This window comes from Culex pipiens, chromosome 1 (assembly GCF_016801865.2).
Source record: "Culex pipiens pallens isolate TS chromosome 1, TS_CPP_V2, whole genome shotgun sequence".
Classification (NCBI taxonomy): Eukaryota; Metazoa; Arthropoda; class Insecta; order Diptera; family Culicidae; genus Culex; species Culex pipiens.
Genome location: NC_068937.1, coordinates 24,683,209 through 24,702,079, shown reverse-complemented (window position 1 = coordinate 24,702,079; position 18,871 = coordinate 24,683,209). Strand labels below are relative to the sequence as shown.

Here is an 18,871-nt window from a genome sequence, read left to right as displayed (position 1 = left end):
AAATCTGTTTTCCGATCGGTTCTCGATCGATTTATAAATGATCATATTTTAAAATGAATATTCTACCTTATTTCAGCGAACCAAAAAAAAAAATCAACAGGTGTTGCAGGTCCCGATGGCTGTACGACGTATTGCAAACTAACCAGAGTAAATACTGAATTATTTTCACATATAACGTATAAATACTCAAATATTCATAATTTGCGATATGGGTATCAAACGAAGCGAAATTTGGTGTGCTTAAAAAATACAGTATTTTTTGAAAATTTTAAAATTTTCATAATTTGCGATATGATTATCAAAAGAAGCGAAATTTTGGTTTGCTTTTCACTTTAATTAGTTTTTTTTTCAAACTAATTTTTTTCACAAAACACGGTATTTTTTCGAAATTACTCAAATTTTTATTATTTTGGCGAACCAATCAACCAAGCGAAAATTTGTATGGATTTTCGCTTATTTAAAGTTTTTGTGTGAATTCCTCCAATTTTTAAAAAATACTGCATTTTTTTTCGAAAATACTCAAATTTTCAAAATTTACAAAGCAAAAGTTTGTAGATATTTTTGCCATATTTTTTTTTGTAAAACACTAAAATTTTCACAGATCACAGTGTTACCAAAAACACTAATTTTTTTCTAGTATGTTTGAAAATAATACGACATTTTGCATAAAACGAAACGAAGTCTGTTGTGTTTTTTTTTCACTTTTATTAGTGTTTTTTTAAATACTAAAAATTCAGCTGAATACTGTATTTTTTCAACATTCTTAAATTTTCATTATTTGCAATATAGATACACGCAGAAAAATGTTTTGTAGAATCAGCCTGTACGAGGTTTGAATCAACAAAATTTTTGTTGAATATAATCAACGCCGATTTTGCGTTGAAACAAACCTTGATTTTCTCAATTCCACAAAAGTCTTTTGTTGTTTTGAAAAATCTGCTTTGACGTTCAGCGTTGATTCAACAAAAATCATGATTTTCAAATCAACAAAACGTTTTGTTGATTCAAATATGCCTTATTTTTCTGCGTGTATCAAACGAAGCAAATTTGGTATGCTTTTCACTTTCATTAGTTTTTTTTCAAACTGATTTTTTTTCACAAAACACCTTTAAAGTACTCAAATTTTCAAAAAATATCGACCTTGAAAAAATAATGCATTTTCAATTTGTTCAAGTGTTTTTTTTTTATAAAATACTAAAATTTTCACAAATCATCGTATTACCGAAAACACTATTTTTTTTGAACAACTTATAATCAAACAAAGAAAAAATTGTATATTCTTTTACATAATATAAGTTATTTTTATAAAATAATCATTAGAATTGTAATTTGTTTGAAAACAGTACGGTTTTTTGTGAAAATTTGAGTATTTTATAAAAAAAACTTTATTAAAGGGAAAATGCATACCTTCTTTGTTTGAAACCCATATTGCAAATTATGATAATTTGAGTATCTAAAGTATAAAAATTGAAATTACAAGCCATGGTTTCAACATTTTAATGAAAAAAGTGTTTTAAAATGCAATGTACACCTGTCCATATGTTTTGCCATCATTAGTTTCCAAAATATCTAAGTATTGACGAAAATTTTATTTTTTTGCGAAAAATATAATTTTTGCGGTGCTCTTCATTGGAATTTCATAAAAATTCAAAACATTTTTAAACAAGCCCAAACATGCTAAATATGATTATCAATGCAGAAAAATGCATTTTAGATTGTTTTCAATTGATTAGACTTCTAATTTCTTGGAAATTTTAAAGTTTTTTGGAAAAATATTTTTTTTGCCCCCTGATTTTTCAGACCAATTTTGAAGGGGGGGCGACATAAACTTTGAAAAATATTTGCAACGGCCTTAGGCAGGTATTAAAATTTTCTGTGTGTTTGTACTTCTCGAACATCTCCCTTTCCGTCCACATCTGGTATCCTCGCGCCCATCGCCGTTTTTATTATTGTGATTATTTTTAGTATTCCATAAAGCGCCAATTCAGCTGATCACCGTGCACTTTTGGTCGCCGAAATGATTATTATAATAAAGAAACAACCCAGCACTTCCCCCGAGGGAAAAACTAGCAACTGGTTCGTTACCGTTTTTTGCCGATACCTATCATAATCGGTCTCGCAAGATCAAGGTCACTCTCACGTGCCATACAATGTTGCATGCAAGTTTCATATAATCATACAGAGGATGGCACTCACATATTCGGGCTTGCTCTTCTTGTCGCCACCGCGCGTCACCAGCTTCTCCAGCTTGTCCAGATACTTCATCAGGTTTTCCTCGTCCTTGAGGCGCAGCTCCTCGGAGATGATGGCCAGATCGCGCACCGGATCGACCTCGCCCTCGACGTGCGTCACGTCCGGATCGTCGAACGCGCCTGAAAGTGGGAAAAAAATGTGCATAAAATTAGGCGAGTTCGCGTTGGATTCGCGCCAAATTTGAATAAATGCAAAAACAGGTTTAGCCTTCAAGATCAAAGGCCCCGACGGTGCCGGCGGTTTCCGGAAAGGTTTCTTCGCGCACCTCCGCGAAATTGTAATCAATTTGAAGCGATGTAAAACCATTTCTCTACGGGCAAATAACTATCATTACCGCGGTTGACCACAATTGGGCTTTGAGACAAATGGAGCGTGGGATTTAAAGTGGTGGCGGCCACATCTCAAAGGCCGACCGGAACCGGATAATGGCCCCGGTGAGAACGTGATCAAAAACGGCAAATCTGCAACGCAAATAAGACATTGCCTGGGGATCGCGCGAGATTATGGCGCTTTTTTACTCTTGGTTATGAGAGTGTGAGTAAATTGCAGTGGGGAAAGGTTGAAATTTGCACGTTGTTAAAGCCGCTGCAAAAAGGTAATTTTATTCAATTAGACAATTGAGGGAAAGATTGGTTGAAAAAGCTCAAAATAATCGTAATTTTTGCTGATTTATATGTCAACATGCTTTTCTTCAATAACAAAGCGAAGAGCTCAAATTTGCTTAGAAATCTCAGTTTACTCATTTTGATTCCTCATGCGCGTGTAGCCAAACAACATAAATTTTTCGCTGGTTGCAAATCAGCGTGCGTGTGTCAGAAAGAAAAACAAAACATTTACACGGTGAGAGATTATTACCTGATTTATATTAATGTGTAACCCATAACAAATTATTGACTTTTCCTTGAGTTTTGTAACAATTTCACGCAAAATTATTTTCAATTGGGTACTAAAGCCCTATGTAAATTTTTATGTAGAACTGTAAAAAACACGATCAAAAACCATTTCTGATCACTTTTTTTCATTTTAATGCAAACAAATAAAAAAATAACAAGACAACATTTTTTCGATGGATCAACTATGGTCCCCTTGGAACGAGCTGTCAAGTAGGAGCTTTCCGTCAAGAAGGACCGCGAGGTTAATTTCTCAAAATTGATTTAAAAATCCATTTTAAACTATTTGTGGCCGTACAAAGGGTCATTGTACTCAGAAAAATAAGCTTTATCGCTGTAAACAATAATATCAGCAATCTAAGCTTCATTTCAGGACCCAATTTAGATTTTTTTTTGTCATTTTGGTTAATTTTGGTCATTTTGATCATTTTGATCATTTTGGTTATTTAAGTCATTTTGGTCATTTGGTCATTTGGTCATTTTGGTTATTTTGATCATTTCGATCATTTTGGTCATTTTGGTTATTTTGGTCATTTTGGTCATTTTGGTCATTTTGATCATTTTGATCGTTTTGGTCATTTTGATCGTTTTGGACATTTTGATCGTTTTAATCGTTTTGGTCATATTGTTCATTTTGGAAATTTTGATCGTTTTGGTCTTTTTGGTCATTTTTGGTAATTTTGGTAATTTGGTCATTTTGATCATTTTGGACATTTTGATCGTTTTGGTCATTTTGGTCATTTGATCATTTTGGTAATTTTGGTTCATTTTGGTCATTTTGGTCATTTTGGTAATTTTGGTCATTTTGGTCATTTTGGTCATTTTGGTCATTTTGGACATTTGGCCATTTTGATAATTTTGGTTCATTTTGGTCTTTGGACATTTTGATCTTTTTGGTAATTTTAGTCATTTTGGTTTTTTTGGTCATTTTGGTAATTTTGATCGTTTTGGTCATTAAAAACATATGATTTCAGTGTTGTTTTCTCTTGGTTTGGATGTTTTACATTTTACTCAGTTGTTTTGTGAGTTTCACTCAAATGTTAGTCAGTTTTCGTCGATTGAAGGATAATTTTTACTCTTTCTCTGTGAGGCTCGTTTTCAGTTGATGATTATTGAAAAAGTGTGTTTTTCTTAACTAACTTTCCAAATTAACTTGTTATGAATGTTTGCGTAAGTTTTTTGAAAACTTTTTCTTACTCTTGTTTGTGCATTTAATTAACAGTAATAATTGCTCTAAACCGAATTAAGACGTAACACACAGCTGAAATGAACACAAAAACTCTGTTAGGTTCATAATATGTACCCATTGTAATTTGATTATTCACAAATAAAACCGAATTGAAAAAAAAACTTGTTATGAACAAAACATATTTTCGGTTTAACTTACACTCACCTTTGAGCTTGTTAATTTTAACTCAGCTTTTGATAAGTTTAAGTTTCGCTTACCCCACTACAACCCAACTCCGCCTCTGGGCAGGCTTCAATTTTAAAAATCGCCAAAAATCAAATTTTCAACCAACCAACCAACCAACCAAAAACAACATAATATAAAAAAAATAATTACAAGCCTAGGTTTCAACATTTGGATGAAAAAAGACTTAAACTTTGAAAAATATTTACAACGGCCTAACTAAATATAACTTCTTTTTCGATGTTAAAAAAAATAATGTTCAAAAAGTGCAAATAAACATAAGAAGATGATCAATTACACATTTTTAGAGGTGAAATTACACATTTTTTCTGACTTAAATCACTACAACAGAAAAGTCATAAATTTAAATTTTTTAAGAGGCAAAATTACACATTTTTCCTTACATCAAAACGCACTCGTTCCCAAATGTAATCTCACAATGATTTTTTTTACTGTGTAGCTTTATGTGACTTTTACTCAAAATTCAATTTAAATTTTAATCATGAGCAATTCTCTACCAAAACCGGAAATGGATTTTTTTTTGTATTTTTTGATTTGGATCAAACTTTGTGGGGGCCTTCCCTATGACCAAATAAGCTATTTTGTGTCATTGGTTCACCCATACAAGTCTCCATACAATTTTGGCTGCTGTCCATACAAAAATGATATGTAAATATTCAAACAGCTGTAACTTTTGAGTGAATTTTATGATCAATTTGGTGTCTTCGGCAAAGTTGTAGGTATTGTTGAGGACAATTGAGAAAAAAATTGGTACACGGAAAAAAAATTGGAGATTTTTTATAAACTTTTTTTTAACTTAAACTTAATTTCCCAAAATACGTATTTTTTTATTTTCGAGATTTTTTGATGTTTTAGGGGACAAAAATTTGCAACTTTTGAGCCATGGTCAAAAAATCTGCCGCCGAGTTATGAATTTTTGAAAAAATAGTGATTTTAGGAAAAAAAAACGAAATTTTATGCAAAAACAAATTTGACGTTATTTTTTGATGCAAAATTAAATTTGCATCCGAAAACTACTTTACAGATTTTTTGATAAAGAGCTCCGATTTCAAGATATAGCCAATTGTCCTCAACAATACCTTCTCAATTGTCCTCAACAATACCTACAACTTTGCCGAAGACACCAAATTGATCAGAAAATTCACTCAAAAGTTACAGCTGTTTGAATATTTACATACCATTTTTGTATGAACAGCAGCCAAAATTGTATGGAGACTTGTATGGGTGAACCAATGACACAAAATAGTTTATATGGTCATAGGGAAGGCCCCCACAAAGTTTGAGCCAAATAAAAAAATACAAAAAAATGAAAATGGTCGAAATCGGCCGATTTCGTAGAGAGTTGCTCTCATAATTTAATTGAAATTTACTCAAAATTGAGAAAAAATTATCCAAAACTGAAAAAAGACTCCACATTAAGCCTGAAATTACTTATAACTCAAAGTAACTTAAGAATAAGTTCTATTCGTGTAATTGTCACATTCATACGGTAAATTCTGTTTACATAATTATTTGATTATGTTACTTAAATTTGAGGATATAATAAGAAAAGGTGAATGCTACACAGGAAAGAATAAATTTACCGTATATTTAAGTAAATTTTCAAATACTTCTCAATGTTTTGGCTTTTCTCTTTTGTAAATTTTCTCAGGTTTGTTTTCAAAAGGACCTAAGCGTTAGTTATAAACAAAGCAGATTTTCGATCGCTTTGAATTCTTTACATCCTCTCTAGAAGCTCTTGACTGAAAACAATAAAGATACTCACGGCACAGATGAAAGATTGCGTCGCACGCGTTGATGTGCGAGAGGAATGCATTGCCCAGGCCCTGGCCCTCGGCGGCGCCCTTGACCAGCCCGGCGATGTCGACCACGTTCAGGTAGGCGGGCACTTTGCTGGAATTAGAGTAAAGAAATGATGTTTTGTTAGGTATTTTAAAAATTTGGCTCTTTTAAGCCATCTTAAAACTTGAAAATTAGTCTTTCTGCGTCAGCGTGCAACGTTTTCGTAGAACAAACAAGCATCTGTCACTCTGCTCTACATTTTCGGTTCAAGTCTGCCCTACACGCCAATATCGCGTAGGTTTCCTACGGGGCACCATTTAGGTTAGGTTATAAAATTGCTGATTTATTTGAAAACAATCTGACGACTGCCATGTTTTCGCAGTTTCATTCCGCAGAGGGCCTCCAAAAACCCTTTGGCGATTGAGTAAGAAGACACAAAAAAAAACAAACCAGCTGCGAAAAGAGAGAACGAACCTCGCGGAGGCCACACTGCAACATTAATTTATGTATATGAATGCGAACATAAAAACAAGCAGCAACATAGTGGAAGCGCAACAATAAAAGAAAACAAGTCTGGACGCGCTGCTGTGTGTGCATTCTCCATATTTAAAAGAAGCATTTACCACGCCAACACGAAAACAGTAGCGCTGACGTGTGCAGTAAAGATGGCGCCGCAGCGCAAAACAAAGATGGCGGCCACGGCATAAATTAGCTTGAAGGGAAGAGTTGTGGCGTTAATTTGTTTAAGCGCTTTTTTTTCTAGGTTATGAAAGTGACAAATTTCGCCACACCCTAATAGATGTGCATTAACCAGAAGGGTTATAATTGGCACGTTAGTCGGTTTTGTTGTGAAAATATTTATATTAATTTAATTATAACAATATAGAGAGCAAAGGGGGGAGGGACGTCAACCGTGTACAACACCTTCGGCTGTCTCTAATAACGCATTATCGGGAAGCGAGTAATTGCAGTCGGGGCGGGTTGTAATGAACAATCCCCTTAACCATAATCTAGAGTCTTGTTTTTTTCCATGCAAACAAACCTGGGGGAGGAAGTTAATTGGCGGGTTTTTAATGAAACACCTCCCCCCAAGCTGACTCAGTAGCTTAATTTGCTGGAATATCTAATAAGATGGTTTTTTTTCCTTGATTTTCAAGGTTGTTTTAAATTTTTTCGAGCGAATTTCGATTTTAACCCAATTACGAGTCACTCTCAATGAGCGTGCAATTTGATTGCCTTCTTTCAAATGTCAAAACAATACACGCTAATTCTGACTGTTCAATATTGTTTTGAGTTTAGTTGCACGGAAATTTGCAAACAACATTATTTAGGGTTACAATAACATTTAGGTAAGCAAACAGTACATCTTGCTCACACGCAAAATCCAGATAACACAGATCTGTGTAAAAAAATTACACAGATTGTTGTTCAATTCTAGCTTTCATAATCTGAGTAATTTTTTTACACAGATCTGTGTAAAAAAAATACACAGATTTTTGAAAAGCCGTTCTTTCAAATCTGTGTAAAAATCAGTTGTCATTTTTCAACAGGCACCATTAAAGTTCTTCGTAAAGTTGGTAAGTTTTATTTCTCTAATTGAATTATTTCTTTATTTAAAATTAGTTTACTATTTCAGACTTTGGCCATCTTCCAAATTTTAACCAGTACCCAATGAAATGATTGTTTGTGGAACCTGGTAAGAATGTTTCTAGAAACTTTGAATACCTTACCTTACCTTGATTTTCCTTTCTTAGTTTCCGGAATATTCTTGTTGGTAAAAGTAAAAGTGGCCACAGGTTCCGGAAGCCAGCTTGGGTGGCAATTTACGACGTCATCCTCGTCGTCATTGTTATGTTGTTTTCGTCGCTATCGGGAGAAGCCAACTCTAACCCAAAAATTACGATAATCGACAGTCACAAAACGGGCAAAAGTGCATCAAATGTGGCCAAAAATATTTTGTTAGTATATTTATTAGGTCTATAAACGAGAATAAATGATGTTTTATTTTTAAAATCAATCGAAAATCGTGTTTTAATTATAAAAACGGCAAAAAAACAGGTGCGATAAAAATTACCCAGATCTGTGTAAAATTTTACACAGATTGATGGTTGAAAAATTACACAGATTTGACAGACAACGGCTGAACACAGATCTGTGTACAAGGCTTTTACACAGATTCTGTGTATTCCAGGTTTTAGGCGATCTGTGTCAAATTTTACACAGATCTGTGTTATCTGGATTTTGCGTGCACGTCAGTTGATGTTTACATTTGGATTGTTTTGCAAGATTTAAAATCACACATTTTTTGTCAACACCGAACCTACCCAAAAATGAGTAAGTAGGGCAAATGTCGAATTTGAGAAATTTTTTGTTTTGAATTTTGACATTGCCTCACTTACTCAATTTTGAGTAGCTTTGGTTTTGATGAAAACTGCGTGGTTTCAATAGAAACTTTGAAACTGAAGATTCGTGTCCCGCTGGAATATCAGATTTTTCATCAAATGTGGCACCACATATAACCTCAGATTCTAGCGAAGATATGTGTGGCATGTTGTTGTCCTTTCGGCCGCCTTGCGGCCATCGTCGACGTTTCACTCCGTCCACGGGTCGCATAGCCGTCGCAACCCGTGTGTGTGGATGTGGCGAAAAATTTGAAGCAATTTGACGTAATTTTGACCAATTTTCCATAATTATGCTTCCTCAAACCCCGTCTTCCACAGCTCAGTCAAAAGTGCCACCGCGTCGCCATCTCTCGGCAGTATCACGTACTCAAGTGGAGCGCAGAAATGGCGATTTCGGGCGGGAAGGGAAAGATTCCGACGACTTTCGACGCAACGCAACTCTGCTCCGCTTGATTGCAGGTTACAATCACCATCTTTTGGCGGCAGAATTATGCAGTATTTTTTGCTTGCTTACATTTTCTTGTTGTTGGCGAAAACCACCACATCATACGTGGCTGGCTGTAAATATGGGAACACAACAATCGTGTGGACGTGGCAATTTTCTTAGAAATTTTTGGCAATTTGAATAAAAATACCATTGAAGCTGCTGCTGCTTGCTGCCGCAAGCTGTGTGTCAGGAATATCAAGCTGGTGGGAAGGCTTGTTTTGCCTGTACTGCTGGAAAAATGTTGTTAACCAGGGTTGGTTGGATTGTTCTGCAAATATTTATCAGGGTACTTAGAATATTGCAGAAAGACAAAATTCTGAAAATTAGTTCTTAGAACCCATCAGAATCAAGCCGGCCACAAAGTTTTGAAAACAAACTAAATATATTTTGATTAAGATTTCGGTGAGAAAAGTTAAGTTAAGATCAAATATTTTAGTTCATTGTGCCACGCTCTGAAAATAATAATATTCTAGATTGAGATAATAAATTGAATCTAAACTCTTAAGAATTTTCCCATTTTTTAAAAGTAAGAACGAATTCGTTCTGACATTAACAGGAACGGGCAAACAAAGATATCGTATCGTATCGATACCTGAGTATTGGACTATATACTAATTAATTATTTAGTTTATGATCGGACGCCTTTTTTTCAAAAAACCTCATTATTGATTGTTTTTTCTATCAGATACTGTATCTCAGTAACCCAAGGGGGTTGACACTCGATCATTCTGGAATCATTCCAGTTTTATTCCAGAATAATTGGAATGATGGGAATGTTTTGCTCTATAATATGAGTTTTTTCAGATTAGCGTGTAAACCGATGTTTTTATACGCCTGCACGTTCCGTCGTCGTTTGCGGCAAACGAAAGCCCCTGCGGAAGCATCCCAACGTGCTCGAGGCACCCGGGAGTGGACCTCGTAGAATTTGGAAGAGAACGTTCAAAAAACGAGCCAGTTACGTGCTGGGTGAAGGAGTTATAACCAGCGAACCAGCCACTATCGCGGCCACCTCCATTACGACTATCATCTCCACCAGGAAATGGCCGCGGCGGAAGATTGTCTCGTGGTGAACTAATCCGGCGAGAACTCTCCTCGACACGCGGTGGCCATACTCCGGGACTTCAAAACGGTGACCAGGGAGAAAGCGTCCGCTGTCTCCGGTGAGGAAGCTACCCTGACCAACGGTGCAAATGACCCAGGTCAGGATTCTCCTTCGGGGGATTGCCGGGAGTACAAATCCGGTGGCTGTTTGTTCCTGCAGACGCGAGGCTTAAGAATTTCAAGGAGATCGATCAGGTTCCCGTGGGACACATTTCGCGTTCGGTGACCATATGTGTCACGGTGATCGCCCCGAAGGTCACGTCATTATCAGCGGAATCTTTTTGCCGATTCAGCGAAGTGGCTTCAAGACCATGGTTTCGGAAATGCTGCGAGACTTTCCCGAAGGGCACCGTCGTCTGGCTGAACAACTCCGAGGATGGTGAGACAAGCAACAAACTGATTCCGGACGTGCTGGCCAAATTGGCCAAGCTGACTTTTACACGCGAATTGACTGAGATTTACGGCCATTTGGACACGCACAATCGAGCAGAACATCCAGCCGCCCTGCTTTCCCGTTTAGACCTTCTCTGGCACCTTCTGGGCCGCGACAACAATCTTCGTCTGGCCAAACACATCACCTTAGTTCACAGCTACAGAAAGCCGTCGCCATCGCGCACTCTGGACTTGTCGCTTACCCGCCGGTACATCGCACTGTGCAAGCGCGAAATGCTGGTCATCTTCACGCCGGAACTGTTCGAGTATATCGTCAACGCGTACGTCGAACTGCGCCGCGAGACACTCAACAACCGTGACATGACCTTCACCTTGGCCTGCTACATGCGCCTCTCGACCGTATTGCCCGGCTCCGTCTGCTGGAAATGTCCAAGGACTCGCTGAACCAAACCGAGCAGAAAAGCACTCAGTAAGTTACCTTAAAATTGATTCAATTCACAACCTTACTAACAAATATACCTTAATTCACAGCGTCCAGAACACGACGGACAAGATCTTCGCGCTGGTGCGGGAGTTGGCGCTGCACGACCAAGGGCTACAAGCCGGACTAGGTGGACGCCTGCATCGAGGAGTACGAGGAGCTGATCGTGTGGCAGGTCAACCAGACGCGGACGAAAATAACCGTTTTATAATCGAGATTTGCGTAAAAAAATAAAGTAAATTTTCCCCATGACTCATGAAGAGCATCGGGGCCGCATTTACAAAGCGGATTCAGTAGCAATTTATTTCTTAATCCAGCTTGTGACGGTACACTGCCTTTCCTTTACTAAGTAATCGAATCCAACGCCAAGAGCGGTTTTCTAAATGGAGTAAAATGGACCGGTGCCAACGTCCGCCGGGTTGATGAGCCACCTCGTCGGTAGGTTGATGGCGTGAATCCTGCAGTCATCGACGAATTCCTTCCTGTCGGATTCCTGGATCGCAGCAATGATGATAAACAGTTCAGCGGCTAGGGGCTGCTCGCGTTAGAACTGGGATTATAGACGGAACGGGGTCCTTCGGGGTCCATCCCTTGGAACAGCCAAATGTCGTGGTTCAGGTCTTCCTCGCTGAAGCACTACTCACTATAAGGAAGGTACACAAAACAAACTTTTATTTCATCTGTAATCCAGTCAACCCGGACTTGCTTCAGCCCCGATGCTTACCTGGTCCACCCCGACTAGCGGCCCCCTGCAGTAGAACGTGGCAAGGTACAGCCTCATGAACGCGATCCCCGCCGATGACACCGATCAAATTCATCTGTACCGTTCGTCCGAGGAATTTTCCCACCAGAACCAACGGACGCAGCTCCGCTTTGATGTCCCGGGACACGACCACCACGTGTCGAAGGGAGTTCTCGCCGGACCGGTTCACCACGAGACAGTCCTCCGCCAGGGCCAACTCAAAGTGGAAACGGTAGTCGTGATGGTGGCGGCCGCGGCTGGTACCAGGGGCAATCCACCCCGCTAGTCACTGGATTTTCTTTCCAAAATGGTCGCCTTTATCGGCAAACTCCGCGAAGTACACCTTTTCGCCCCCGGGGAACCCTTTTTCTGCAAACGACGACGAAACACCCGATGCGACCGATGACACAAAAACATGTTTACTTTCCCTTCAAAAAAAAAAATGACAGCTTCAGATTGCTGACACGCAAAACCAAAATTAGGTAGAAGTGGAATAATCATGTTTATGCCAGCATCATTCCAGAATAATTCTGGAATGAACAGAATAATTCGAATGAAAATATTTGATGTGTCAACCCCCTTGCAGTAACCATAAGTACAATTTTCAATGTTTTAAGAGCAAATTTATAAAAAAGCCGATATTTTTGAAAAAAATAAATACAACAGGTAAATTTAGTAAATTTTTGTACTGAAACAACTTTTTGGTTTTGGTCCAATGCTTTTCAGTTACATATTCGATATAAAATCAATAAATGAAGTCAAAGATGCTGCTCAAATTGAAGTGATCCATTTCCACTAATTTTCAAAATAACTCAATTTTTGTCTGAACCAAAACTACTCAAAAATGAGTAAATGGGACGAATTCAGTGAATTTCTTTTAGCAATAAATTACTACTACCGATTGAACTGTTGCGACTTGTCAAACTGGCCTGAGAAATTTTAAATTTTTCTCAAAAAATATCAAAACCTGCTGAGGTTTGCGCCATCACTCTTAATTTGAAAGTGAGAAAGTCCAAATTCGATTATAATTCAAAGCGTTTTTTTTTCGACAATGATTTTTATATTTTGCAAAATTCTTGTTTTTCCAAAACAAGATGTCAGGGGGAATAAACATTTTATCAACTTTTTCCACAGATAAAAAAATTGCATTTTTAGTCCCCTAAAACAAATTTTAAAAATACAAAAAAAAGATGTTTGAGTACTTTTACTTTACATACCCAGATTTATTTTTAGATCGGAACGGAGTAAATAAGAGGGGATCGTCATAAGAATAATTATAAGATTTTGGCAGAAAAATAAAAAAAAAAACTTAAGTTTTGTAAACTCAAAAACTAAGGACTTCAAAATTCAAGAATATATATACAGAAATAAAAAAAAATTGAATTAAAATATCGAAAATTTAAAACAGAGAATTGAAATATTCTAACATTTTATTTTGAAATGTATTAGGCAATTAATATAGCGATTTTATTTAATGATTCAGTCATTCAAAATCTCTACAGAAACCTTCGGTCTTTGGATGATTGAACTGGGTTTCGGATATTCAAGTACAACATTTATTTAAAAAATAAAGGTTTTGAGTTTTTGAATTTTTAAAATATTTTAATGTACAGTGGATGTTTCTTGAAGGGTCTGAAAAATTTATTAGTATTTGGAGCAATATAGATATTGAGAAGATCGTCAGCTAGAGAGTCGACAGTATTTAGATACTTTTAATCTAAGAATTAAAAAAAAGCAATCAAAGAATTACAAAAATCAGAAGTATAGATTCTTTGAATGTTTTAAAAATTCAAAAAATAAAAGATAAGAATTTTAAAGTTTAAAAATTATGCAATAAGTTATTTTTGAATTTATTGAAATAATTTCAAGAATTTCAATTTTTATTTTTTTTATAATTTGAATTTTAGAATTTTAAAATCTAAAAATCTCAGATTAGTTTTCAAAGGACGTAAGAGCCATTGATAACCAAAGCCCTTCTGGCATCGGTATTCGGCCTACTATCGAAAAACCAATTTCAAAAATGCTTGTGATTGTTCATCTACACGTCCTTCCCAGTCACGGCTTTTAATAGAGTTAAGAACTCTTAACCCCTTCCCGCCCAGAGCATAATCGAGATTTTTTTCGTTTTTCTTCATTTCTCGTAACTGGATGGACCAAGTTGGATGAAATCTTAATGGTGATAAGTTAACATTCTATATAAACTAATGCAGGTTGAACCAGGTTAAAAAAATGCATGGTTGCAGAGAAATTGTGGTGTTTGTGGTGCTCTGGAGTAACCATGAGGCGTGAAAGGGTTAAGAATATTCGAACACCATTCTAGCAGGATTTTGACAGAACCAGCACTGCTAGAATTTTTCTTGACTGGGTTCAAGTGCTATCAGATCCCCTAGTTGTCGACCCCCTCCCCCTACTGCGTTACGTAATAAAATAACGCGCTCCTTATTAACAATAAATGAAATTTTGTTTCAATTTAGAAAAGATTTGTGTCGAAGGTCACGGTCACGGCTTCATGAAAACTCACCCAAAAAGAATGCGAACGTTTTCTTGACCGCGTTCCATCCGAGCTCTGTACTCAGCTCCGTACTCAGCTGCATTCAAACCTTTGGGTGCCCCACAATTTGGTTAATTTGCATGTTGTTATCAAAACTTGTCGAAGCAGATTTGTCGCATGTCTTTTTGTGCAAACCCAGCAATAATCAAGCAAAAACTAGCTCGGTTCAGTGATCTAAAATATAAGCAAATTCATCTCAAAATCGATTCTCAAAATAATTGAGATCGCCAATTCAAAATAAATTCTCACAACATTTCCTTTTATTCTTTTTAACCCATTAATTCCATAATTATTGCGATCCGTGCACGTACCCAAACTTTGCTTAGTTCCATACGTTCAAAACCTAGCAAAAAGTGAGCAGTTTCGCGGAAGCGTGTAAAAGTGTCAACCTGAGTAAACACACAAACACAAACACTTTTCAAATCCAAATTCCAACGGCCGTTTCGATCGCATCCGCGCGCGCAAGAAATCCTCCGCCAGGTCTTTCCGGTCAGCATCGAAAGCGGTGAATTCTGGTTTGTGCGAGTCTTTAATTCTGGTAAGTTGACAAAATTAACACTAAATTTTAGAATGCATGTTTTTCTAACGGAACTTCCTTTCCAGCTTCAGACAAGTTCCCCCCTGACCATGTCCAGTTTAAACCTCTACGGTTCCTACAACCCGAACCGCACCACTTCAATCGAATCAACCGACGACGGCGTCCTCAAAAACTTCATCTCTCCGGAAGTGCGCGCCAAAATCATGACCGGCCGACTATTTACCGTGGTGGAGGACGGGGAAGATTGGCCCGACTTTGGCTACTTTTACTACGCCAGCAAGTGGTCGGAGATTTACGAGTGTCTGGACGATGACGACGAGGACGCGCTGGATGAGTTTGTGGGAGTGGGTTTCGGAAGCTGTTCCGAGGGACAGACGGAACCCGGGTCGTTGTCCTGGGTCGAGTGGGAGGAGTTGCTGCGGGGGAATCTTTGTGGGAGGGTTTTTGGTGAGACGGATGATCTGGTGCTGTCTCCGGCCAATAATGAGGATGGTGGTCGCCCTTGGAGTACGGACGACTTTTCGAGAGGGGAAAAGCTGGGTCGGGGAGCGTTCGGGATTGTTTACGCGGTACAGGAGCGACGGACCGGGCACCTGGTGGCCATCAAGGCCGTGGACAAGCGGATGGTTGAACAACGGAAGTGCACGCTGCAGGTAAGACGAAAATATTGAGAATCGTTGAAGCTACGCGTTGCGTCAAACTCCATCAACTTTGAGTTCAAGCTACTTTTGCTGCATGGGCTAATTGCTTTCCTCTCAAACCAGATCCAGCGCGAAACGCAACTTCAATTCGGCCTCACCCACCAGAACATTTGCCGCCTGTTTGACCACTTCGACGACCGACACCGGATCTACCTGGTCCTGGAGTTCGCCCCGAACGGCACCCTCGCCAACCTCCTCAAAACCCTAGCCCCGTCCAAAACCCTCCCGGAACCACTTTCCGCCCGCTTCCTACGAATGCTAGCCGCCGGCCTCGACTACATCCACACCCTCGGCATCATCCACCGGGACGTCAAACCGGAAAACCTGCTGCTCGGCCCTCGCAACATCCTCAAGCTGGCCGACTTTGGCTGGGCCGTCCCGGAGCGGGACGCGTCCGCCTGCACCGTGTTCTGTGGCACCGAAGAGTACCTCGCGCCGGAAATGCTCAAACGGGTGCGCGTCACAACCCAGCTGGACATGTGGGCCGCCGGAGTGGTCCTGTACGAGATGCTGGTGGGGCGGACGCCCTTTCGAGGGGCCAACCGGGCGGAAACGTTTTGCGGGATTTTGCGCGGGGAGTTTGCGATTCCGGAGCTGTCGGTGGGGGCCAGGGTGCTGGTGGTGGCTCTGCTGTGCCAGAAGCCGGAGATGCGATTGACGGCGGAGCGGGTTTGGTACGATCGGTGGGTGAGGGAGCAGGGGGACGAGGAGTGATTTGGTGCTTTTTGCTTTTGTTCTCTGTTTAAAAACGTGTAATGATTTCAAGGTTTTGGTAAAAGTTTCGATAATCGTGTCAAAGTAGCGACTAATTTATTTCCAAGAAAAGAATAGTTCAAAGAAACGATTTAATGAAATAAAAGAATATCAGTAAATCCTGCCTCCAAGCTTGCTTTTTCATTTGTCTCTTCAAAATGTTGGAACAACATGTTTGACTGATATCCGCAAATTTCCATTTCATATCGTGAATGCCTTTCCCTGTAAACAAAAAAAGCCTCTCTTTAAAAAATCTGACAGCTGGCCGAAAAAAAAAATAATGAAAAAAAAACAAATACCTAATTCTGAAATTCCAGCTAAACAATGTGCGAATGTCAGTTTGTAAACATCCACTGACGTTAGCAGGATAGACTCTTTATTTTCAAACTGACATTGGCCCATTTATACTGTTTTGCTTCAATTTAAAAATGAAAACTCTAAAATTCTAATAGTAAAAAAAATAAAGCTGTGATAAAAAAAATGATTCTAAATTCCTTAAGTAAAAAAATTTTAAAGTTTTTGTAAGACACCATCTAAAATTACAAATATGTATTCCTCTAACTTTGGAGTATTTTTTTTTTGATATTTTAGGTAGAATTTTTGATTCGATTCGATTTGATTCAATTACCCGTAGTTACATTTTGACAAGGTTTTCGAGTTTGTACGGACAGTTTTTAAATTTGTGAAATGCCTTAATCTTCGAGTTTAAAATTTAGATTGCATTAAATTTTTAATGTGCAAGGTTTTTAAATTTTTAAGCTTTGATTTTATAAAATTTCGAATCTCAGATTTTGTTTGCCACTATCCAATTCTTAAATTTTCCTATGATTTACCTTTATTTTTTTTAAATTTTGGTTTATTCAATTTTTGAATTTATGATTTTTTTACATTTGTATTTTTTCATTTCTGATATGTTTTAAATATTTTATTTTTTTTTTATTTATAAAATTTATCTTTTTATGTTTTGAAATTAAGGTTTTTGTCCCAATTTTGGGCCTACTAAGCAGAGCGCACTTTAAATTTGATCAAGGTTGTTTACGATAAAATTATCGTGGCTCGATAACGATAATTCTATCGTTATCGATATTTAAATAATTCTAAGATTATCGCCGATAATTGACGATAACTCATTTTTTAAATCTTTCTAAAATCGACTAAATTCAACCAAATTATGTTAAAATTTCAATGCTTTTCCTATGAATATATTTTTTGAAAATAAGTTTCACAGCATAAATCTGGAGTTTTTTTTTAAAGGTCCAATAAACCAAATTTTCAGTTTTTTGCTTTTTGGGTGTTTTTGAAACCGCATTGATTCAGGTGTATTAAAAAACACCCAAAAAGCAAAAACAGTAAATTTGGTTTATTGGACCTTTTTTTAAAAAAAAACTCCAGAAATACTCAAAATTGTTCACAAAAGACCGTATTTTTTTCAAAAGTATTCAAATTTTAAAAATTTGCAATATGGGTATCAAACGAAGCGAAATTGTGTATGCTTTTTCACCTTATTAGATTTTTTTTCTGAAAATACTATAATTTTCAGAAAAAAAACCGTATTTTTCTAAAAAACAAAAATTTTCAATATTTGCAATATGGGAAATAAACTAAGCGAAATTTTGAATGCTTTTTTACTTTATTTGATTTTTTATTTTAAAATACTAATATTTTTACAAAATACCGTATTTTTTTCAAAAGTACTAAAATTTTAAAAATATTGCAATTTGACACTCATTTTGCAAGTTTTGAAGCAAAATTTTGTATGCTTTTTCACTTCGTTACAGTTTTTTTTTGAAAATGCTCTAAATTGGGTATCAAACAAAGTGAAATTTGATTAGAGCTTTTTTTTTCTTGAAACACTCAAATTTTCACAACTCACACAATCTTTTTTGAAAATACTCAGCTTTTCAAAATTCGCAAAGGAAGCAACATTTTGAATTCATTTTCACTTTATTATTTTTGTTGTAAATCACTAAAATTTCACAAAATATCTTAATTTTTTTGAAAATACTTCAATTTCTCTAATTTGCAATATGTATATATGGGTATCAAACGCAGCAAAATTTTAAATTAAGCAAACAAAATTTGAATGTATGTTTGAAGCAAGCATTCAGTTCTTTCGATACTCATATTGCATATTCTGAAAATTTTAGTATTTAAAAAAAAACGGTATTCTGTGAAAATTTTAGTGTTAAACAAAATAAAACTCTAATGAAGTGTTCGATTCTCACATTGCAAATTTCCCTATTTTGGGTCTATTGCTCCCCCGAGCTTCAATGTGCCTATTTTCGACCTACCTTCTGATTGATTCTGGTTGGTTGAAAAAGTGAAGAGTATTGCTTTATTTTGCCCACCAAAATGAAGATAATGA

At 37.1% G+C, this 18,871-nt stretch overlaps 2 protein-coding genes across 2 annotated transcripts in view; one reads left to right on the top strand and one right to left on the bottom strand.

Moving 5' to 3' along the window:
- Window positions 1-18,871, bottom strand: part of LOC120414540 (obg-like ATPase 1) — a 50,865-nt gene that overhangs the window by 8,508 nt on the left and 23,486 nt on the right. Inside the window, exons 4-5 of the mRNA XM_039575754.2 lie at window positions 6,341-6,468; window positions 2,197-2,372 (exon numbers count right to left, since the gene is read on the bottom strand). Coding sequence (XP_039431688.1) covers window positions 2,197-2,372; window positions 6,341-6,468 — 304 coding nt within the window. The remainder of the gene's footprint in view (window positions 1-2,196; window positions 2,373-6,340; window positions 6,469-18,871) is intronic.
- On the top strand, window positions 15,131-16,533 carry LOC120414542 (uncharacterized). The gene is made up of 2 exons (XM_039575756.2): window positions 15,131-15,705; window positions 15,817-16,533. The coding sequence occupies exons 1-2, from the start codon at window positions 15,142-15,144 to the stop codon at window positions 16,465-16,467; spliced, it is 1,215 nt and encodes a 404-aa protein (XP_039431690.2). The 5' UTR covers window positions 15,131-15,141; the 3' UTR covers window positions 16,468-16,533.